Source organism: Hakea prostrata, chromosome 4 (genome assembly GCF_041222555.1).
Source record: "Hakea prostrata isolate BN-2017 chromosome 4, UWA_Hpros_2, whole genome shotgun sequence".
NCBI classification, from domain to species: Eukaryota; Viridiplantae; Streptophyta; class Magnoliopsida; order Proteales; family Proteaceae; genus Hakea; species Hakea prostrata.
Window position 1 is genome coordinate 5869645 of NC_142603.1, and position 25819 is coordinate 5895463.

Sequence of the window (25819 nt, forward strand, 5' to 3'; positions counted from 1 at the left end):
AACCATTGGGGTACTCAATTGATGTATTTTATCTAGATAAAATCTCTCCAAAATATTCTCTATATAAGTTGATTGATGAACGAATATTTCATTCGTCAAATGCTCAATTTACAAATCAAGACAAAACATTGTCTTTTCAAGATTTTCATTTCAACTTTCTTAAAATAATCTATCGATTTTGGAAACTCTTCAGAGTTTCGGTGATATTTAAATCATCATCATATATACTTACTAAAATTAGATCCATATCCTTTAATAAAGGCACGGGTAATAAATTGATCATTTTATGCTTTTCATTTAGTAAATATCCACTAAGGAGATTATCATATATGCCTTGATAATCTTTGAATCCTTATTGAGCAAACTTCCTAGGAATTTTTATATGCTTCAGTCATTTTGAATCTTTCAAGGATTTTCATATATATATATTTTATACTCGAGTGAGCCATATAAATAGGCTTTAATAATATCCATTAGACGCATGTCAAAATTTTCATATATTGCCGATTAATAAGATATCTCAAGGTGATTGCATCCACCACAAGAGAACATGTTTCCATGTAATCAATGCCGTGCATCTGCGAAAATTCTTGTGCCATAATTCATGATTTATATATCACGATTTCATTCTTTTTCTCATTTCATTTTTTCGCAGAAAACTCAATTGTACCCCACTGGCTTTATACCTTCAGATGTTGGACTACATGTCCAAAAACTTTATTTTGCAAGCAAATTCAATTCTGCTTGAATTGCGTCTTTACATTTTGGCCAATCATTTATTGATTTTTATTTATCAACAAATTTATGTTCAAGATCCTCGTCTTGATGTATTATTTCAACAATAACATAATATGCAAAAATGTTGTCGACAACTTTATCTTTTCGGTTCCATCTTTTTCCCGCAATGACATAACTAATCGAGATCTCTTCATTATTTTCGTGTACTAACCTCTTCTCGGGGTTTTATAGAAAGTTATGTCTTCGGGATCTTCATAATCAATTGTCTCCATATTATGACCATCTTGATCATTTGCTCCTTTCATTTTCTAGGATTTTATCCTTGGAACCGATTGATCTTCCACGTTTTAAACGTGGTTTAATTTCATTTGCACTGATAGATTGTCCTGCTGGGACATTAATTCTAATTGGAGCATCTGGAATATGAGATTTAGTAACTCTTAGCGGTCTCTGGCAGTTGATTTATAATATTTATTACATTATCCTTTGAACTTCAAGTTCACAGTGCTCAGTGCGAGGATCTAATGAGATAATGATAATGCATACAATCAATCTCTTTTTCCAACTGTTTATTCTCTCCCCCTCATGTTGGAAAAACTAATTCATCAAAATAATACTTAGCAAGTATTGCATTATATAAATCTCCTATCCTTAGCAATATATTGAATTATATAAGGAGATTTATATCCAACATATATTCCCACTTTATTTTGGGACTCATCTTTGTACGTCTGTGGTGGAGCAATTGGAACGTAAGCCGTACATCCAAAAATTTTAAGATGAGAAATATTTGGCTTCTGACCATATGCCAATTGTAATAGGGAGAATTTATGACAACCTTTTGGCCTGATGCATACAAATGATGATTTGTTCTCATAAACAATGGTTTAGCAATTAATTGGAAACAATTAATAAATAATTTTACCAAACCATTTTGAATATAAACATGAGTAACATGCTATTCAACAGTGATCTCAGTTGTTACATAATAATCATAAAGCCTGAGATGTAAATTTACCGGCATTATCAAGACAAACTGTCTTTATCTTATAATTCATAAATTATGCTCTTAATCTCATTATTTGAGCAAACAATCTCGCAAACACCAAATTGCGAGTTCATAATGAACATACATGTGACCACTTTATAGATGCATTTATTAAAATCATATATTATATGAATGGTCCACATGATGGGTGAATGGGCCCATACAATGGGTGAATGGGCCCATACATTTCACCCTCTATACGTTTCAAAAACGTAGAATGTTCAATCTCAACTTTAGCTGGTGAATATTTAATAATAAATATTTCTTGAGAACAAACAATACAAGAAAATTCACTTAATTGAAGAATCTTCTGGTTCTTCAATGGATGACAATTGAATTTTCAATAATTTTTCGCATCATACTTGATCCGGTATGGTTCAACCGGTAATGCCAAATAATAAAATTATTGGAATCAATATTCATTTGATTTACCCAAGCATGTGTTTCAACCATGCGATATTCGTGTAGTACAAATTGGGAGAAATATCTAATACATTTGTATAGATATTTACTTATATCATTATTTGTAGTCTCAATCTGATAATCATTTTGGCAAATAGCTTTGAAACTTAATAAGTTTCTTTGAGACTTACTACAAAATAATGAATTATTCATAGCCAATTTTATCTCCCAGATAATAATAGATTAGCTCTTTCGGAGCTTCCAATCAATGTTGTACTACCGATTTTATATGAACATTGACTTCCGCATCATCAAATAAGAGAATATGTATATTTTTCTCTCGGTATAATATGCGTCACAAGATATAAGAGAATATTCACATTATTCATCAAAATGAAACAAAATATATTAAAAGATATATAGAAAGTCAATAAAAAAATTATAGAAGAAAAAGATTAAATTTAAGATAAACTAACATATGAGATGAGATTTGAAGAGAAAATAATTACATAATCAAATCTTCAACTATTATCTTCAAAGAAGTTTGCAGCATCTAGATATGTGGTATCTGTGAGGCCATCAAAATCATTCCTTTTATAGGCAAAAATTGCTCAAGTATCATGATTTTGGAAAATCTAATTTATCTCCACATTATTTTTATTTATTTAATTAAGGCTTGACAAAGCTTAATTAAATATTGTGGAGTATGATAGATACATGTCTAATAGCTTTCATACCAAATCGGTAAAAAATATTATCTTCACTTCTTGAATTGTTATATTGAGAATCCTTATTATTCTCTTATTTACTTCCATAATAATGACGGTAATTATTCCGTCTTTTGCCTCATCCTCTTCTACAGTCATGATCATAATTTTAATTTTGCCTTCTTTCAGGCATATCATGAATTGTTGCATTCACTTCAGGGAATGGAACAGAACCAATAAGACGAGCTTCATGACTTTTCATTAATAGTCCATTATTTTACTCAGCCACAAATAGGCATGATATCATTCAGAGTATTTCTTAAAACTCCTTTTACAATATTACTATTGTAACAACAAATCTGAAACTTGAAAATTTGCTGGGATATTTTCATGAATAATATTTTCTCCTTATAATTTCAAAAGAGAATTAATTTCAAAAACTACAAAACTGTATTTATTTACAGTCTCAAATTTTGCAGTTTCAAATCTTGCAACTTCATGTGCATCTGCAGAACTGTACTCATTTACAGTTTCAAATCTTGCAACTTCATGTGCATCTCAGAATCAGACTCATTTCGCTTTCAAATCTTGCAACTTCATGTGCATCTCAGAATCGTACTCATTTACAGTTTCAAATCTTGCAACTTCATGTGCATCTGCAGAACTGTACTTATTTACAGTTTCAAATCTTGCAACTTCAGGTGCATTTAACAATATTTGTGGTACAAAGCTAGCACCCACTATACACAATAAATAAAACCACAATCGTTAAAGCAACATAATATCTTATTATTTGATTGATTCTTAGATTCAATAAAACACATACCTTTTTATCATGATGCACTTACTTTTCAAGATGGACAAGGTAAACTCCATTGTTTACAAAAACGTGCGAGGAGGTCGATCATTCTTTTCACTTTGGAATAGAAAACATAATGATACATAGTCTGCTGTCTTTCTTCTCAAAACGCAATACTTCGAGCGGAATCGTTCTTCGAGCGAAATCGTGCCGATAACGTGTTATAAAATAAAGAGAAAATATATTAGATACAAAGAAGAAAGACAAGATGAGTTCAATCAGAACTAATTCATTCAGTTGAGTGCATTACATATTTATAGTAGAAAGAGCATCTACTCTGATATAGAAATACAATATATGATTCTTGCACACAATAAGATATTCTTGCTATGGAAATATAGATTGCCGCCCAAGATAGAAGGTGCATAGAATGGAAATATTGACTGCCAATATTGTATAATGAGATGGTTGTGATCTTCACCAATATTGCATCCTGAGGTAATTGAGATCTTCAATTGGAAGTACAATCTCTTTGGGGTAATGGACATCCATAATAAATATTATTTATAACATTTCACTATTTTAAGCTTATTTTTTCAATTATGAATAATAAAACATTTGTTATTCTGAATTATTGGCTTCATTACACCCCTCGCACCCTATAAGACCTTTTTTTTGTGTGAAATCCCACCCTCTTAAGACTAGATGCAGCTCTTCTTATTTAATTTATTAATTTACATTACTCTATTCATGTACTTTCAAGTTAATATACATAAGTAAATAATATTTCTTATAAAAACATAAATAAATATATGCCTTTACATTTGTATGAGGAACTAACGTTGTTGACAATGCCAATATAATACCATTTTTGTTTGCAACCATGAAGTATTGAAGATGTACCCATGATTAATCAAACTTAAATAATAATCTTTTGTTATTTTTTAAGTTTAAATTGAATTTGGGGATCATGCTAACCCCAATCATGTTTTCACAATTTCACAGATTTAGAACATTACATCTCTCATTAAGAATTGCTAGATTTGCTTAGGGAATATTCCACTCTATAAAATACAGCGCACCCTAAATTGAATGAGTAAACATTATCTGTTGTGCACCAGTCTCTGCTATGTACAGGTTGTGCATTGGACTTTTTCAAATTTAAAATTAAACTTGTAATCTCAACCTATTATTTGGTATAAAGAGTACACTATTGTGCATAGCAGAAAGATATGTACAACAAAAAAATTACACTACATAGTTGGTATAGTGCAAAGATTCATACTTCTCAGTGGAGAGGTCATGGGTTTGACCCTTGCGGACGACAAGCATCCCCCGAGAATGTAATCAAGGTGTGCACAAGCTGACCCGAATGAACCTCAGATACCCAAAAAAAAAAATTACACTGCATAGCGGATAACAAGTTTTGTCTTATAACCTTCACATGGGAATGTGAAACTATACTTTAGAGAATAGCATGAAGCAACGCAATATAGAGACGTGTGTAGAGGGATTTGAAATAATTAGATTTCAGCTTCCATGTTCATGCACCGTTTTCCTTGCATGTTATTATTCACTTTAACAACCTTTATCACGGTTTGACTTTGACACAACTAGGTGGACTTTGAATTTTTGTTCTCTTACTCTTATTTTACTCTTCCAACAAGGTTTTCTTCTCCAAATTTCTTTTGTATTGATAATGTGATGTTATGACCTAGTTACTTAGTTGTGGTTTTTATTTGATATCTATTTTCCCCCCTAATTAGGGTTAGTACTTCAATATATTTCATGTCGATCTAGGATTTTAATGGGATTAGGGTTAGTTCTTGGTTGCGGAAACAAATCACGTGCACCCTAACCTGACCGTGCTAGCTCCCATGTCTTTATACTCACGAGTGTGGGGTTTGTACTGTATCAGGTCTGTTCATATTAAGTCAGGCAATGTGAATCCCACATTTGTATGAGTGTGGGGACATAGGGACACGGTCATGTTGGTTGCATTTGAGCGTCTTTTTATTCTTATGGAATTCAAGAGTTGTTGATAGGTGCCTACCTTCAGCCAACATATGATGTGCTGCCCCCATCATATTCTCCTCCATCTTGTCAATGGTTTGATGGAGACACTTGATTTAGGGCATCTAATCGTGTTTAAACACTTAGTTTAAGTTATTTGATGATATTCACACACTTAGTTTTGGGTTATTAGGTCTTGTTTTGGGTTATTAGATCATGTTTAGAAGTGGGATTAGGTCGAAATCTATTACTAACCATGCCTTTCGTTTTTCTGCTTCTTCTTCTAGATCATTCATTTTTATTTTATTTTTTTGTAAGTTTTTTTCTGGTTGGAGAACCAAGTGCTACTCTTTGCTTTGGGGAAGCTTGGATAGGGAAACAGGTAGATAGTGATGTGGGTATTCCCTTTCCGATGTTGTGATTGGTGTGGCTGATAAGAAATATGTCCAAGGTTGGAACTTGGTAGCATGATGGATGGAGGAACCCTAAAGGGAAAACAATGAACATGTAAGAGTTGTTATAAGTTACCTTTGAGTGAGGTAAGTAGAAGGGTTGTTTAAAGTAAGTTGAGGTTAGACATCTGCTAGAAGATTTATGTTGGCCTTGATCTTCTCTTAAGCAGTTGTGTTGAATTCTAGTTGACATGGGTCTCTGCATTTGTTTACAAAGCTGGGGTGGGAAAAAATAGGTGGAAAAAAAATATGTGGGTCCCATGTGTAGTGGGTGAGAGAGAAGGAAAGGGTTTTGTGCAAAAGTGATAGTGGTGGGTCTCACTTTTTAATTTTTCCAATTTTCTCACAAAGTCCCACCAAATATGTGGAGTTTTAAAATGGCTTAGGGTGGAAAGTTGAGTTGCCACATCACCAGACAAGTTTCCTTGATTCAAGAAAAATTGTCTCTCACTTTCTCACCCTAAAACAACCAAACAATCTACTATTTTGGGATTTAAGGGAAAAGTAAGAAATCTACACTTTAATGACATTTATAATTTTTTTTTTTTACTATTTGCAATTGATTGGGTATAAATCCAAAATTAATGGCATGTAGATATTTTATTTTCAAAGTTTTTAAATATTACTCTCTAATGATTTTTATTTTACAATCAATTTTAGATCTTTTATTGGTTGAGGTTGTGACACTTAAAAAAGTAACAAGTTTTGTGACAATAATAATTAGTCTTTTTTTTAAAAATAAAATTGGGTCCATGGAAGTAAGTACTCCTTTTGTTTAGGCATTTTTATGAAGACTTGGAATAAATAAAATGAGCCAAACCTTAAAAAAGTGAAAATACGACAACTTATCTTTGGATCCTTCTAATGATCTGACCCAGTTGGTGTACCTAACATGCCATCAACCCCTAAAGAAAGACATCATGTATTTATTTAACACGTGTTTGAATATTACTAGTTAGGTTAGCATACAATTACACTTTATGGATCTTATAAGATTTTCTGAGTTTATGAGGGGAAGTCCTTCACCAGAAAGAATTTTTGTGAACCAACAAGATTCAATAAAAATAAATAAAAAAAAAACCCAAAAGATTCTATTTTTGGCTGATTTTATCTGTTAGATTATAACTTCACCATGTAAACCCAATCAGATTTAGAGCCAAAAACCAGAACTGAACCAGCTGACATCCTTGGCACAGAAGACAGCTTGAGTAAGTGAGCAAATTTTAGAATCATTTGTGAAAACAGCTTGGTGTCTCTATGGAAAATATATAATCCCAAGTCCTTGTTTACATTTTGTATATAAGCCCCCCAAACTAATGCTAACAAAGAACCAAGCTCCAATCTTCAGAAACTACAGAGCATGAATTTACAAACTACAGACTATAAAGCATGAATTTGCAGTCAAAGTCACTTTCAGGCTTGAACTGCTTTCATGCATACACCATTGCCAACACTCTTTACACACATTGTACTCACAGTTTCCCCAATCAATTCACAAAAGATTGTTTTCTCTAGCTCTCTTGCTAATGCCTCAACATCACAATCCATCATGTACAACCATGGTGTCATCCCCAGATCTCGGGCCACCATGTAATCAATTGAATAACATGAATCATTCATCGGGCGACATGAATATCCGCGGATCTTCTCCAAAACACTGTCTAACAATATCTGCCCACGAGGTCCACAAGGTGGTGGAAACATGCTAGTACCAACAACATTGCTTTTTAATCTCGAGGTTATTGAAGAAGGTACAAATATGGATGAGAGAGCTTCATTTGTCAAATCATACAATAGCTTGTGGCTCACCTCTCTCTCATGAGGAGCTTTGGAGCTTTCTTCCTTGTCCCTTCTTCTGTAAGATTCTTCCACTTCCTTGAAAACCCAGTTGCTGATGGGTCTTCCAATTGGGTCCCATCTTGAAGAACCACCATCGAATGGACCATTATACACACCAGAAGCAAGGAGGAGATCTCGAATGTAAGCTTCTGCTGGGCATTCTATCTCCGCCTTCTTGGCCTCCAAAGGCTCCTCCTTAATCACCATCTCTTGGGAATAATCGCTCTCGAGTTCATTCAACTGTCTTTGCAGCTCTGTGGCCACCGACAGAAATAGTTATCAAATGACGACATATGCACAAAGCCAATGCAATTCCATTGCATTTTCAATGAGAAAAAAACATCATATTCTCAAGGACTTTTGTGCTATGGTATAAGATAGATTCTAATTTGTGATGGTCTATAGATGCTACAGTGTTGCAAATGAGAAGTCACAATCATTGAAACTGAAGTACACACAAACACACACACACACACACCACAAGGACCTCTTGCAAGTGAACGGGAAGGGTTCAAACCCATTAGGCTTTCATGGCCAACTATATTCTCCAAAATCCTTAATAGATGGAAAATAAGTACAACCTAGGACCTCTTGCAAGTGAACTGGAAGGGTTCAAACCCATTAGGCTTTCATGGCCAACTATATTCTCCAAAATCCTTAATAGATGGAAAATAAGTACAACCTAAACCTTGTCCTCACAGCTAGAAAGGAAGGCCAGATGTTCTACATGCATACATGCATCAAGAAGTCATCCCTTGGGGGGGGGGGGACATAGTTGAGCCCGTAAGTCTAGAAATCTTAAGCAAAAGAAGAACTAATATCAAAGGTCCAGTAGAATTAGTAGGGGATGGAAATAAATTCCAAATGTAAGAGTTAGAGATGTGGATTACTGCCATTTTAATATTCAAAGATTACAACAAAAGATTCCTGAACACCAAAAAAGATACCAAGTAACAGTGGTTCAAGCTAGGAAGTGGGCCAACACACTTCAGCCCACTGGCAACAACATCGGTCTCATATCATCTCCAAAATCAATTTATCTTCTTCTCTAGTTCAATCATCTTAATTTGACTGCTTAGAGGAAGGATAATTCTGTGGAAGGTTACAATTATCAAACCAGGTTAAAGTAAAATATAAGAACTCATCCAAAAAAAACATGCCATATACGAAGCTCTGTTGGGCATAGTGTTCATAAGCTGTAAGACTGCCCCCCCCCCCCCCCCCCCCCCCCCCCGTTTTTTTTGGGGGGGGGGGGGGGCGGCCCCGGCCCGCCCCTTTTATAACACATTTATGTGTGAATCTTAAGCATAACATGCATTTTATCACTTGAATGGAGTTCCTTGGGTTTTTGTTGTTTTTGCGTTTTAGGACTTTTCAAGATTTAGCAAATATTTGGAGTTTTGGGCTTGAATCATGCTATTTTACTCGTCAAGAGTCCATTCAAATTCTCAAATGCAAATGGGCCTGATCTGGGCTGATGGGCTGAGATGTGTGATTCGGGCCAACTCCGAAATATTGAAGAGATAAAGAGGCAAATTTGATCTCGGCTGAGATTTTAAATCAAATCTCAGAGATATTATTGAGAGGTCCAGATGGAAAGAGTCATTGCATACCTCAATATCTTATTTTCTATTTGGATTTGATTAAAGAAAGAAAAGAGAAAAGAATTATATTCAGATAAGGATGAAGCAAAAATCCCGTTTTTGATCCTCTTCCAGTTTCGATCAAACCCTTCATCGACGGTCATCCGATGTCCGATCGTGCTGATTTTTGGAGGAGAGCTTCACACTCTTAAACCTCAAATCCAACGGTGGGTTTCATCTGATCTCTCTAGTCTGCGGTTAGTCGTCAAAACCCTAATTGGATGAGTCGATAAACCCGAGTTTTATTCAAATTCAGCCGTGCTTCATATCTCATGTAACTCTATAAAGGAGTCATATTCCATCAAAGGAGGCTGTCTTAGGCTTAGTAGGCTTCTTTCTTCTCTCTTTAGTTTATTAGGTTTTCTCTAGTTTTCTTTGCTTGCATTGTGAGATTTTAAATTTCTAGATTCAATGTTTAGATTTAATTTTTATGTAATGCAATTCAAGTTCAAGTTCCAAGTTCAAGTTTCAAGTTTTTAGATTCGTTTTTCTCTGGGTCTAGCAATTGCGATTTAGATCATTCTAGATCTAGATCTGTTGTTAGGGTTGGTTGGATTCGAATCATTTGTTCAATTCCAGTAAGTAATTTTCTTTATTAATCTTCTCTCCTCCCTCCATTCCCGCTTCTATCTACCCCTCTATATTCTTAATTTAGGATTTACTTTCAGCATTATCATTATTTATTGTTCTGCCTATTCATTCATAATCTCGGACCACTACGGAGCAGCCTCGATCGTGCCTCCTTCTCTGTGCGTGGTTTGCTGCATTTTAGTTATTTCCTTTTCCTTTTATTGCTTTGTTTATTGCTTTGTTATTTACTTTCTTTTTCTTTCTCTTTCTTTTTTTTCTTTCATTCATAATCTCGGACCACTACGGCGCCTACGGTCTGCCTCTGTTCGGTGCGGGTGGTGTTCATCGCATTTTCCTGTCTTTTATTTATGCATTGATTGTGTTTAATTTATTGTTCGTTTCAATTCGATTGCATTAGATATATAGATTAGGATCGTTTAGTTTAGTTAATTAGTTAACAAAAAATTGAATCATTCCACTCTCGCATTACTATTAAGAAGTTCAAATTCTAAGTGGCATATCTCCTCGAGATCGACCCGTTAGCTACACGATACCGTGCGCTTGCTTACTTTTAAAATTCACAAACAAGTTTTTGCGCCTTCCGAGGTATTAGTCCACTTTGTTTTTCTCATTCTTAGGTAAATCGAAGTGATTTAAAAAAAAAATTCAAAGATATTACTCTTAACTTGAGTAGAAACAAAAACGTATAGTAGTCCCCACTCTCTGCGAATCCCCAGATTCGATTGTAGGTGGCTCCAAGACTATACGGATTCCCTTCTGTCAAACCTATAAGCGCTCGGCTATACGGCAACCTTACAGCTTTGGGATCATTGTTTCAATCTTTGTGGTGGGAAATTCACTACTTTCCCTTCATTTTTGTTCTTTTCTTTTCTTTTATTCTTTAGTTACTTTATTTATTTTCTTTCATAAGAGTCATTAATTGCATTAAGTGGTTAGTGCATGTGTGTCGGACTCGTGATTCTACAAATAGAATTGTCCGAGTATCTAACTTGACCATGGAAGGTCTACCTCCACCACCTCCACCTAAGAGTCTTAGGGATAGATTTTATCCTACCCGATCTCACAACCTTCTTGTATCGTTTACCTAAGTGAGGGTAATAATTTTGAGCTCAAATCTCATTATCTATCTATGTTACCCCAATTTCATGGGCTACCCGATCAAGATGCATATTTGTTCCTTAGAGAGTTTGAGGAGGTTTGTGTCCTATGAAGGTACAACATCTCACCGATGATGCCTGTAAGACTACGATTCATTACATTTGCATTAAAAGACCAAGCCAAAAGTGGCTTTATAGCTTACCTAGGGATAGCATTATCACATGGGAACAATTTACTGTCTTATTCTTGAAGAAATTCTTTCCTTTCTCTAAGACGAACAAAATAAGAAATGATATTCTTCAATTTCGTCAAACCCAATGAGTCCTTTGCTAAGGTAATGGAGAGGTTTCAAAGCCTTCTCCAAGAATGCCCTCACCATGGTATAGAATTGTGCATTTATGCCAAATAATTTATGAGGGTATCGATTACCAAACAAAGCAACTTTTGGAATCAATGTGCCCCACGATTTACATCATTCACCGATGATTCCGAAGCTTGGAATTTTCTTTTAGACCTAGCGAGATAGAACTAGAGAATGGGAGTCAACCCAAGAGTCCAAAGGACTAGTGGGGATATTTTGTTGATAGTCAAGTTCATAAGGAAGTACAAATAGATAACATTTTGAAAAAGTTAGAGACTTTGGTAGTTAAAGCTGCACCACCAAGTCAAGCACATTTTATTGACAAATCTATTGCTATGTGTGCATGGTGTCGTCTCCTACACATGTAATTGAGAATGTCCTAGCTATTCTGGAGACCAACATGAGAATGTCGGTCAATGTTTCCAAACCCGTCGAACACGTACAATCTCGGTGGAAGAATCATCCTAACTTTTCATGGTCTCAAGGGCAAAACCAAATGGATTAAACAATTATTCCACACAAAATCAATTTGGTGCCCTTCAAAAACAATGCCCAATTTTCTCATTATCCAAATGTCCAGTTCCCTCAAGCCCCAAATTTTCGAATGCCAATTTAGCTAGACCTATCAATCCACCTATTGTGCCTCATATGCCTCATTGCACAAAATCAATCATCACCTGGTTTCACGGGTAACAATCCGAGTTTTCTCGTCTCTCTTCCTTAGAGAGAATATGGAAGTACTTTCCAGCACCTTCATGACTTCTATGCATAATATGGAAAAACAAATTTCCACTCTTGCAAGTGCTTTATCCGAACGAGAAAAAGGTAAATGCCTAGCCAACCCGAGTTAAATCCTGGATTCGATTCAACAAAGACCACAAAATCAAGTCAACCAAGTTGAATCCTCCCATTCTTCTTTAGCTTCAATTAATTCGTGTCGCATTGAGAGTGGAAAGGGTTTTAACTGAGTCACATATTAATGAAAAGAGCGAGTTGTGACCCCTGTGGGAGAATGTTCAAGTATCTCTTAATGAGGGTTTGTCGAAACCCTGGTTGAGGATGAGCTAGTTCTTTACAGTACCTGTTTGGTGAACCACTATCGAAACTATGAAAAGAGCATTTCAAATGAGGTCCTTATGTTCCTAGGCTCCTTATCCTAGTCGTCTAGTTAGAAGGCCACTTGAGAAATTTTTGATGTCTTCAAAAGATAGAGTGAATATCCCTCTTTTGGATGTCATATCTCGGATCCCCCCTTGCAAAAGTGTTGAAAGATTTTGCACTCATAAAAGAATCACTAGCTTCCCAAAAGGCTTCTTGCTAACTTAGTTCCATAATTACTCAACCTGTGCCCAAGTATAGGATCCGGCCCCACCATAGCTTGTGTCATGGCATACACACATTGAACATGCTTTACTTGATCTTGGTGCAGTGTGAATCTTTTGCCTTACCATGTTTATAAGCATTAGGGTTGGAGAATTAAAAGCAACTAGAACTACTCTTCGGTTCGATAAGTCAATTAAGATTCCCAAAGGATGGTTAAGATGTTTTACTAAGTGGAGATTTATTTTTCCATTTTTTATTTGCTAGATACTAAACCATTTTCAATCAAAGATGAAATCCCAATATTCTGAGCCTTTTTGGCTACTAGTAATGCATTAATCATTGTCGAAATGGTCTTTTACGTTGTCTTTTGGAATCGACTGGGTTTTTTTTGGATGGAAAACAACCACAAATAGAAGTCTATCTTGAGGAATCTTTTGATTTTCCTAATGATGTGATTACCAACTTTGAGATTGATTTTGATTCTTTCGATGTTGGATTGTTATGATGATATACTTTCTTTTCTCAAGTCTCAAATTTTCACACACCTTTAGAGCCTATTGAACCTCTATCCATCTCCATCTCTATCCCCAAGCCCTCAATATTGAACCCCCGCTCATTGAAAGTTGCTTTCTAATTTGAGTATCTTTATTGGAACAAGATAATACTCTTTCTGTTATTGTTGTCTCGATTTAACTTCCCGGTTGTCCCTGTTGAATATATGGACTTTTTTCTTCACAAATATCAAAGTCTAACTCTTCCATTTTACAACATCATATTCATCTTATGAAAGATGCAAAACCTTCTAGAAAACCTCAACTATGTGGATTTTTTTAACATTGTGAATGTTTTTCTTGAGATCTTTAGAGTGTTTTTCATTCACGTTTTTCTTATTTGGGTGCCTTCCCATCATACATTGATATTGAAGATAAGACTAAAGCTTCCCATGATAAGCACATCTTGACTGAGGTTCCCTCATTTGTCTTCTTTGTTTCATCTGCTTGGGACATTCATTCTGTGTGGGTATCTTCTTGTAGATTTTAACTTTGACTTTTGGTTAGTATACATATTCTTTCAATTCTATGTGTGTAATGGTGATTTTGGTACCCATTGTGAACACATAAAACCCTTGAGAGGAAGGTAACTTGTATATTGTTGAGATGAGACTTTCCTTAGAAAATAACCCTTAACTTAGCTCACCATCTGGTTTTGTGGGTCCTTGTTTCTTTGCTAGTTGAATCATTTTGTTCTGCAAAAAAGAAAGGAAAAAAAGTTTGATTCCTTAACTGCCACTCCACTCTCTCTTCACTCTTAGGAGGGATTTTAAAAGAACTCTCATCCCTTTGCATTCAAGCAAAGCTACAAGTAACTTTTTCTTCCCCCACCATGTCATTCGCCACGTGTGGTATGGGTTCACTACTCAAAAGAAGAAAAAAAAGAGAAATAAATACAAGTGTCATCAATGCCTTGGTAAAATTGTTTGGTCAAAAATACTTCAAAACCTTAGTCATTGGTCCCCTTACTTTATGAGTGGTTTTGCTTAAAGGAGAGGTGTACTTGAAAGATATAAGGTGAGTCCTTGATTGAGATATATGCTAAGTCTCAAGAATCAATATGGGGTAATAAAGTTCAAGTGTGGGGGATCTTAAATCAATGGTGAGAAAAATTGTCATAGCTATTGATCTTGTATGAGTACTTACCAATTGTTAGAGTTGGAATTTGCAATGTTTTATTTTGAGCTAAAATTGGAATTTTGGATGTACATTCACTGCAAACATCCACGAGACAAAACTCGTCCTCTAGGGGTAACCTAGTGGTTTAAAGGCCTGTTGCACATGCTAAGTGTAACCGTGATTCCTACGAAAGTGAGTTAAGATTTATTTTGTTGCACTAGTTTCTTACCTGCATTTGTATTTTTCTTTAATTTTTGCTTGAGGACAAGCTTAGTCTAAGTGTGGGGGAATCTGATGAACACATTTATGTGTGAAATCTTAAGGCATAAAGCATGCATTTTATACACTTAGAATGGAGTTACCTTGGGTTTTATGTTGTTTTTGCAGATTTTAGGACTTTTCAAGATTTAAGCAAATATTTGGAGTTTTGGGCTTGAATCATGCTATTTTACTCGTCAAGAAGTCCATTCAAATTCACAAATGCGAAAATGGGCCTGATCTGGAGCATGATGGGCTAGAGATGTGTGATTACGGGCCAACTCCGAAATATTGAAGAGATAAAGAAGGCAAATTTGATCTACGGCTGAGATTTTAAATCAAATCTACAGAGATATTATTGAGAGAGTCCAGATGGAAAAGAGTCATTGCATACCTCAATATCTTATTTTCTATTTAGGATTTGATTAAAGAAAGAAAAAGAGGAAAAAGAATTATATTCAGATAAGGATGAAGCAAAAATCCCGTTTTTGAATGCCTCTGTCCAGTTTCGATCAAACCCTTCATCGAACGGTCATCCGATGTCCGATCGTGCTGATTTTTGGAGGAGAGCTTCACGACTACTTAAACCTCAAATCCAACGGTGGGATTATGCATCTGATCTCTCTAAGTCTGCGCGATTAGTACGTCAAAACCCTAATTGGATGAGTCAGATAGAAACCCTGAGTTTTATTCAAATTCAGCCGTACTTCATATCTCATGTAAACTCTATAAAAGGAGATCATATTCCATCAAAGGAGGACGTGTCTTAGAGCTTAGTAGAAGCATTCTTTCTTCTCTCTTTAGTTTATTAGGTTTTCTCTAGTTTTCTTTGCTTGCATTGTGAGATTTTAAATTTCTAGATTCAATGTTTAGGTTTAATTTTTTATGTAATGCAATTCAAGTTCAAGTTCCAAGTTCAAGTTTCAAGTTTTTAGATTCGTTTCTCTCTGGGTCTAGCAATTGCAGATTTAGATCATTCTAGATCTAGATCTGGTTGTTAGGGTTGGTTGAGATTCGAATCATTTGTTCAATTCGCAAGTAAGTAATTTTTCTTTATTAATCTTCTCTCCTCCCTCCATTCCCGCTTCTATCTACCCCTCTATATTCTTAATTTAGGATTTACTTTCAGCATTATCATTATTTATTGTTCTGCCTATTCATTCATAATCTCGGACCACATAACCGGAGCAAGCCTACGATCGTGCCTCTCCGCTTCGGTGACGGGTGGTGTTGCATCTGCATTTTAGTTATTTCCTTTTCCTTTTATTGCTTTGTTTATTGCTTTGTTATTTACTTTCTGTTATTTACTTTCTCGCCTATTCATTCATAATCTCGGCCCTCCGCCCTAACCGGAGCAGCCTACGTCGTGCCTCCGCTCGGTGCGGGTGGTGTTGCATCGCATTTTCCGTCTTTATTTATGCATTGATTGTGTTTAATTTATTGTTCGTTTCAATTCGATTGCATTAGATATATAGATTAGGATCGTTTAGTTTAGTTAATTAGTTAACAAAAAAATTGAATCATTCCACTCTCGCATTACTATTAAGAAGTTCAAATTCTAAGTGGCATATCCCGGGGGGGCCGCCGGTGCCCACGATACCGTGCGCTTGCGGTTACTTTTAAAATTCACAAACGAAATAGATTATGTATAGACATAAAATTGTGTAGGTGGGGGGGGGGGGGGGGGGGGGGGTTGTGGGGGTTGTTTTTATGGTTTTCCCCCCCCCCCCCCCTTTAAATGTTGTGATTGAGGGAGGAGGGAGGGAAGAAACAAACTACACCCCACTGTTTTGTGTGGTGGGTGGGGGGGGGGGGGGGGGGGGGGGGGGGGTGGGGTGTGGGTGGATGTATATGAAGTGAAGGGGGGGGGGGGGGAGAAAGGGAAAGAGGGACAAGGACAGGGTCGCGGGGGAAAAAAAAAGGGGGGGGGGGGGGGGGGGGGGGGGGAACACCCCCCCCCCCCCACCACCCCCCCCCCCCCCAAAAAAGGAAAGAAAAACAAAACCAAAATTTTCTCAGCTATTAAGATTCAACTTAAATACTAGTCCTCCATATTAACTTTAATTCCATTTTATAAACTAGAGAATTAGATTCATTACATTAGTAAGCCAAAAAAAATATAAGAAGCCCAAGGTCCATAGAACCCAATCATGGGACAAGGTAAAACTCTTTTGGGACCCAAGTGGACAATTTTAAATGCAGCATCATATCTATAACATTGATGAGCTTATTTCACCCTGTATTCTACACAGCTCAAGCAATATAACATGCCAAAATCATTTAAGATTTAATTATTCCTTCCTCCTTGCCATTGCACATAATCCTACATTTGAATATCATTTAATTATTTTATTTTTTATTCTTCCATGTACAACTTCCTTTATCACATTGGCCAAATATATGCAGGCATGGTACATTGCCCAAGAAAAGTTTGAACCAATGAGATCAGCATAACAAAGATACATGCAACAGATGACCATGAGAAAATGTACATCAAGCAACACATGTGAAAATGTGGCAGGATCAGAGATAAAACCAGCTAGCATGAAAAGAATGACATAAAAGTGAATGCAATGAACACAATAAATCCAAGCTCTGATCATTCATACCATGAAGGTTAGAGCTGATCTCTTGGAAAACCTGTGGTACAGGGCAATCTTCTATCAAGGGCACATCTAAAGTGGAGATTGGGCTTGAATGGTCTGCTGGCATACACAACACTTCATAAGCACTGCTACAGACTGATGCAGGGCTTGGTGGCACCTCAGTTGAGTTCTCCTGAACCCCAGAGCATAAAGTCATAAATCAGAGAAAAAATTGTATACCATGAACACTTCAACTCCAGATGACCTTTATTGCTAATATATAATAAGGAAAAGAAAATTAACTAAATTACAGTGCAACTCTTACATGGGGGTAGCCAAAATTCATCTCAATAGTAGGTCCACTAATGATATCTTTTATGGAATCAGATCCACTGCTTCCTGCTTCCTCCTCTGACTGGGTCTTCCTGCCAAACAGTTTACCCCGTAGAGTGAAACTGGATTTGAGATTTGAAACCCTCCCTCTGAGACTGAACCTCTCCTTCCTCAGTTTTCTTACTTCAATTGAAACATTTTCAGCAGCTTCATGCTTCCTCCTGATGTGAGCTCCAGTTAAAATGTGCCGATCTTCTAAAAGAAGCTTACCAAATGAAGTTCCTGAAACAGGAGCTGACAAAGATCTTACTAGGTTCCTCGGGGAGACTTCCTCGGCATAGAGCATCTTGTTTTTGTTTTGAACATGCCTAAAGGGTTTTGTTTGCATTTCAGCTTCATCTTTCATATTTCTCAACCAGCTCGCCTTGTTCTCAGTTTCTAAGACATCACTGCTTGGTCTTAACTTCCCACCCGCATTATCCAAAACAGAAGCTCCTGAGCCTCCAAACCCCATTTTCAGGACATCCACATTACTTTCTCGTTTCAGTACATTCTTCAGCCTCTCTGACAATAATTTCCTGGTGTCTCTGTTGATAAACTCTGGGGAACTTGATTCATTGATTTGGATCTCACTTCTATATGAGCTGGTTGATTCTGATCGGAGCAAAGCCGCACCAAAGTCCTTTGTAACACTTTCTCTTGCCTGCTTTGCTATATTCCTCGCAATTTCTCTGGGATCTGACAACTTCTCTCTGAAAGGGGTTTCGATTCCACCCCCTCTCACCACCATCTCCCTTTTAGCACTCTTTCCCTGTATTTCACATCTCAGCCTTTCCTTCACCTCCTCTAGAAAATCTTCAATACTCCCTCCCCGTTGAATGCTCTCTGGTGAAGCAGCCCAAGAGTCTTCACTACTTCCAATTCTATCTGTGCTTGGCTTCAATATAACTATCTTTGAGGGTGCAGAAGATTTTCCCAGTTTTGGATCAGAATCAATTAAGGGTTCCTGCTCCAGTTCACCACCTCGGTCTCTATATCTCAAAATTTCAGGTACCATTTCATTAGTTTGAAGAGCTTCCTTCTTAAAACCGTGATGTTTTAAAGCATAACTTCTTTGTGAATTTGATTCTTTCATTGGCAGTGAATTGTGATGCCTTCTTTCTATAGGTTTTTCTTTTGCTGTTGATCTCCTAGAATCTGCATATAAAGCCATCTTTTCCATGTTGAGATTCTCTTGAGAAAGCCGCTGACTAGGAATTCTGCCAAGTTCAACGCACCTCGCACGCTCCCAGACCATCATTGCTTGCCATGTTTCAAATTCTCTCTTGAACTTCTGCAGTTCCTCTTCTTGAGGATGTTCTCGAGGTCGTGGTTTTTCAAACGCTGAGACACAATTGCACTGGTCAAAATCTCTTATTGTATGATTGGATTCTAATTTTACTTCCCTCTGCTTCACCAAGACATTTTTTGTTTGTTCCTCTCTTTGGATTTTCTTTCCTCTTTTTTCATTCCTTTTCTCCTTTTCGTGTACTGCCAGTTTTGGATCTGATGGTAATGTATCCAATCCCATTAAACGAGCAACAACACTTGGTGCACTGCATCTGGTCTCTGGTCCTTTAGATATCTCCCCAGCAATCAACTTCTTCATGGAAGCCTCTTTTGGATAGCAGTTCCTTTCAGAGAAATTCTGCTTCTCTTGAAATGAATACTGAAAGTTTAAAGTGTTCATCATTGTTCAGTATTAGTCGTAACACAAAGAAAGAGATTAAATATCTAAGAACAAAATTTATAGAAGAAACTGCTGGAAGAAACAGCTCGCCAAGCTATGACCTTCAGAGAAGCATATAAAGAGGGATTTGTCTGGTATTTAATGCAGACAATTAGGAGTGCTAGGTGGTCTCAATGCACTAAGGATAATAATATCAAGGACCAAGAGGCCTAGGTAACTCCACAAAACCTTGAAAACTATGGAATAAACCGGATGCCATGATTGACAAGACAAAATACAAGCCACTGGCCACTAATAAGAACATTGTGCTGTCTATGCAGAAGAAGAATGGAAATAGGAAGTCCCTGCCATAAACTGTGGATACAGCCACTTTCTGCATGCCTCCTGAAAAGCTATGCTAAAGCTAGATTATATTGCATGGATTATTAAATGAGAACCTGTAGATTGGTTCTTCATATGAAAGATAATAAGAAATAACAATACATCAAAAATTGACATTTAGAAACAATAGTGTGAAGAAAATAAAAGTTTCCATACTTTAAAAACTCATGCACAGAATCAGAAATTGATATGCATCAAGCAGGCTTCTTGAAAACCATGAAAGACTATATTTTTATTTGCCAGAAAAACATTAGATGGAATATAAAGGAAAAATTACCAGGATTTCACTTCCCATATCACAAATGTTCTGAGAAGTTTCTGTTGGTAGATCCAAGCTATTCCGAGGGGCTTCAAAACCTGAGGAAGAGGCAATCAACAACATTCATTTCCTAATAACATAACCAAGGAATAAATTAGACTAATAAAATCCCATCTAATTTATTTTTCAGGCAGCTATCCTTAGGGTGGAACAGATGTTTGAGGGGGTCTTCCTGATGAAAGACTTGTAATATCGTGGATCCATTAAGACCCAATTGCCAAACATAACAACATTAATTTTGCTTTTTAACATCTATGAAAGGTAAATCTCCACTTTCTTCTAGCCTAAAAGTGGAAGGCTGTACAACCATCGACGTTTGTTATGTTCAGAACCAGAAAGGAAACATTAGTTACATAAGACTTGGAAAAAGGTTCTACTCAAACAAGGCTATAAACTACTAGATAGAACTGCGTTAGCCTCCCAGAGGTTGAAATTTGTAGATTCATAACGCCTAGTGCTTTCTAAAATAAATGTTCATCCCACATTGTGTATTAGGCCACCATCAAATATCATCACTCAGTCAAAATAACAAACAAAACACAGATAATACCAAAAGTTTACACCCATGAAAGGTATAAGACATAATCACCCTACCATCAAGATGTCTATTTTGTGCCCACAACATGCTGGGCTGGCTACACTCAAATAGGTGCATTAGGCCTCCAATGTAGCCAGATCAGTCCCCTTTAAGCTCGATTTTATTGGCAGCACAGCTATCATTTATCCCACTGTAACTTTAGTATTCCTCCTTCTGCAATGTAAATGCTGCTAAATGCCAACTTATACCCTACAGATCCACTACCAAAATGCTTATATCAGTGATACGTATTAATATTTAAATTAAGTAAAATGGTCAACAAAAGACAACTGGATTTCTCTCTCCAGTACCCAAATCATGGAACAAGATCATAGAAGTCCAACTTAAGGAACAAACCTATCAATAATAAATTTCATCGTTTAATAATCACATAGTAAAGCAAGGTTCCAGATTTACATCTAAATTTTCTATCTTTACTTTCAGCAGGGAATTTGGACATTCAATGTGCATCCGTGACACATGTATCATACAGTGCTGATGGACTTTTGCGATAGATGGATACTAAATAAAATGAATGAGGGAAAAGCTAAAACAGAAGTTTGGCAATTGTTGTATCAAGGATATGTTAAGTTAGTTGTACTTTCTATGCATCGCTTTCTAGGAAAACATTTTAGGAGAAAGAAAATAGAGAACTGGGTTCCAGAATGAGGTACAGACCCAGATTGTATTTCAAACACGCATACTGAAACAAACCTAACAAAACAATGTGATCAATAAAATTCAAAGCCAGTAGTCCAATTCACCAAACTCATGGGGGGATAATATCAACCTGGAACATTTTTAAAAGGAAACATGATTCACAATTTATTTCTCATCTGAAACTAGTTAGGTTTAAACTTTTAGCAGCCAATTCAAATGGCTAGTTCCAATTTCCTATTGCTGACGCACCATCCAAGATTAAGGGAGTGAGGATTCCAAATTAAGAGAAAAATGAAAATATCAAACACAAACGAAATAGGAAACAAGCAAATTTCACTACTAATAGAAATTCAATGAACTCAAATTCAACCAGGATCACGTCTATACCGGAAGCGAAATAACCATGAAGTGTTAAGCACCTGATCTTATTGACTTTGCCTGATTTCCGAATAGGAAAAAGAAAAACCAACAGGGCTCTGGTCTCAGACTGTCTACCACAGGGGCAATCAAATTTCAAACATCATACTGCAACTTAGTTCTCCCTAAAATGTTTGAACCACAATTAAATCTGAACGCCTTTCGGACAATTACACCGTCTTGTGAGCTTAGATTCTGACCCCAAACAATAAATTATTTCAATGAATCTTCACTGGATTCATAACAGAGTAATATCTCAAGAACCAGTTATAAAACCAAGCACAGCTACCTACCATCCAGAGAAACCCATCAGCGGGGAACTTAGCCTCCGCAGAATTGAACAAGAAGAAAGATCGAATTCATAGAGGTTGATACATCGTCGAGAAGGTGAGAGTGGCTGCAAAGTTGAAATTTAAAGATTCGAAGAACACTTGTTTCGTGTTGGGACCCTGGAAATGCCGGAAAAGCTACACTTGTAGTAGTAGAAGAAGAATCCATGACTGGGGGAAAAAAAACGACCAGAAAGCGAAACCTCTCTTCAATTTTCTGTTTTCTTTTTAGTCTCCCATCCCGTTTTGTCATCTTTACTGCGCTCAGGTTATTCGCGATTCACATTATTCGTAGGACGGAAGGAAACCGTCCTCCTATGCTGACAGATTTTATGATGGGGGCCCACATCTTGATTTGGACGGTTATGATGGGACGAGACTGTTCTGGTGAAACTCGTCGTTGCTATCATTGTCTGCCTCAACGTGTTGAAATCATCGTTGATGTATCCATGTTTACATCCTTTATTATCAGTAGGACAGTTTCGGTCCTACCTTAAATTTCCGTTATTTTTTCCGGCAAGGACAGTTACTTTTAGCGGGGATTTTCTTCAAAGTGAATTTTTGCTGAAGAATATTAGGAAATCGGAATGCCAGCTCAGGTGTTTGTTTTGCATATGCGTACAGCTCAATTACGGCTCTAACCGCTTTGGATGGTACAGATTACAGAATATATTTTTGGATAATTAATGTTTATATTCCCTTTGTAAGTAATTATGTTTACACCCCCTTCATATTTATTTTATTACATTACACTCCCTGTGTTTTGAATTATATAACAATATTAAAATAATAGAGTTAACTGATGAATCAATATTTATTACATCTTCAAAACTCCCAATATTAAGCTTCTTTATTTTAAATCCAAAATTAAGGGAAAAAAAAAAAAAAAAAAGTGGCATACAAACAAAGAAAATGAAAGTTATATTAAGACTGGGTGCAAAAAGTGGAATGCCATGTCGCAGACAAACTTTTGTCATTTTCCCATCCCATGAAACAATCTAGATTTTATAATTTTGGAAAAATATTACTTCTTTTTCACCATTTTTCAATTTTTGTCAAAAAATAAATAGATAAAATAAACATATTCAAACCATATAACTAAAGGTGTTAATTGCATATCCAAACTGTTTACCCTCATCGTATTGTACCAAAACTAAATTTTGAATTTCGGTATGATACAGTATCGATTTCAGGTACTCATGCTTTCGGTATGTACTAAAGCTGTACCGTATCAAATTAAATGATATAAATATAATGTTACAATTAAAACATTTTACCTTTATTCTATCCCTAATTCCATGTTTCAGTTTTTCATTTCGTCTTTCACTCATCTTTTTAGATTAACTTGCTTTGTTTGTCTCTGTTAATATCATGTTCTATTGATTATTTGATCGCAATTTCATTATAATCTTAATAAACTAATAACAAAAATGGCATGGGGTCGTTCATATCAAAATTGTACTACACTAGATATTGTGTTTAAACCATTTTTCACACTAATTTAATACCGTACCAAACCGTTTTTGCAAATATCGAAACTATACCTTACCGTATAAATTTGATACATTACACTCTGATTTCAGTATGCAAATTTGATATCGTCTTGAATTACTTAAACCGTATTGAATGGCACTCTTATATATAACAAGGTTAAATTACCTGTAAAACTTTAAAGCTTTTCATGTTCACACACGACATCTTGAAACCAAATAAAGCAAAATTTCCTACAAAATCTCATTAAAAATAATAATAAAAAGTTGTTTTACCCTAAAAATGGTTGGATTGCTATACATATTTTATATTCTTTAAAACTTAAATTAAGATCTAATAGGGTTAAATAAATACATAAAATTATATATATATAATATATATATATATATATATATATATATATATATATATATATATATATATATATATATATATATATATATATATATATATATATATATTAAATTAAAAATAATACTTCTAATAGAATAAATGTTAGGAGGTACAAATATAATCGCTTTTAGATGAGCTCGACGTATTATTGTGCTGTGCAATTAATGCGTAGCATTGTGCTGTAAATGATCTTGACCATCCATTTTTCAAAAGTGTAAATTGACGATCTCAAAAGTTCGCTGCAGGTATTGTGCAACACCCACACAATTTCCTTTTAGGTAGGAGACGTGTAAATATAATTTGCTCACATTGTAGTAATGGTTCTCTTAAGAAGAAAGAGGAAGAAGAACCCACCAGCCACCACCACCTTATCCTTACAACTCATACAAACGATGCTGGTGGTGATGATGAAGACAGTAGACCCTCAGCTTTATGACCTTCGTGGGGTTCTCAGCTTGAAAAGACCTTCTCTGCAAATGATGTTGAGAGCGTGTGTCATGTGCGTTGTTGCCGTGCTGGGCTCACACAGTTTTCAGTGCTTTCACTATCTTTTGCAGTTTTCTTGATTAATTCTTATAAGAAAAGGTTAGTTTAATGGAGCTTTTCACATTGCTTCTGGTCTACTTAGCGAGGCTCTGAAAACTAAGTGGAGCTTTCAATGCTTTAATTGTGAAAACAAACATTACACGCCGCAGAGCTTGAACAGTTGCATGCACCTGCACCACCCATCATCATCATCATCTTCTTCTTCTTATTCATTTCACCTAACACTCCAGGAGTCCAGGTGCTAGTGGATTGTGGTGGGGTTAACATGGAATCTTGTCCCTTAATAATAGAACTAAAGTGGACCTAATATGAACAGCGAGGTTCTCTTTCTTTTTTATCAGACCTTCTCACTCACAAGAGATAAGTGGCCCTTCGAGCTAAGGCATTGACAGCCCTATTAATTGCCCTAGAAATGTAGGTTTACAATACATGATTTAAATGAGAGCAATTAACGGATATGAGAATGAAATCCACATCCTCTGTAATTCTTTTTCCTATAATTCCCTCTTAGGATTGTACCATGTGGCATTAAGTAATCCAACGGTCACCCAATTCAAATTAAAGTTTGAATTTGATAACTATTGGATTACTTAATGCCACATGGCACAATCCTAAAAAGTAATTATAAGGAAATAAATTAAAGAGGATGTGAATCCGATGATAATGTATATGTCATACACCTTGAGAGCATAAAATTGTGTGTTTCATGATGAAACGGTACATCATATATGGTTTCAATAAAAAAAATTATTATTACAAAATTTAATGATAATTAGAGGAGATATGTCAAAGGACAAAGTTTCCAAAAATTATTCAATAAGATATGTTTTTTTTTTAATATATTCAGATGGGTCTTATTTTTTTAAATAATTATCAAATTCAAATTTCTTGATACTTTTATCAGCCCAACTAATATTTTGACATGAACTACGTACACAAATTACCCTCAAGTGTCTTGTATAAAAACTTGTAAAAAAAGGTTATCATTTCCTTCAATCTCTTGGCAATTTTAGGATGGACAACATCTTGACTTTTTATTTCTCAATCTTCTTATTTGCAATGATAGACTTAAGGGTTTTGGTAGATCATGGTAGAATATTAATTGGGCGAAAAAAAT

At 35.8% G+C, this 25819-nt stretch overlaps 1 protein-coding gene across 5 annotated transcripts; it reads right to left on the minus strand.

Annotated features, from left to right (window-relative positions):
* Positions 1-7354: 7354 nt before the first annotated feature.
* LOC149017360 (uncharacterized) lies at positions 7355-22493 on the minus strand. 5 transcript variants are annotated; one of them, XM_089151699.1, is made up of 6 exons: positions 22237-22493; positions 20884-21076; positions 20248-20327; positions 17853-19568; positions 17552-17720; positions 7356-8252 (listed from the first exon to the last, which is right to left on the minus strand). In XM_089151699.1, exons 2-6 carry the CDS (start codon positions 20942-20944, stop codon positions 7573-7575), a joined length of 2706 nt encoding a protein of 901 aa, XP_089007825.1. In that variant the 5' UTR covers positions 20945-21076; positions 22237-22493; the 3' UTR covers positions 7356-7572. The 5 variants fall into 5 exon arrangements, with proteins under 5 accessions (XP_089007826.1, XP_089007825.1, XP_089007822.1 ...); XM_089151696.1 differs by having other exon boundaries at positions 20884-21087; XM_089151698.1 differs by having other exon boundaries at positions 21946-22493.
* Between the last annotated feature and the right edge of the window lie 3326 nt (positions 22494-25819).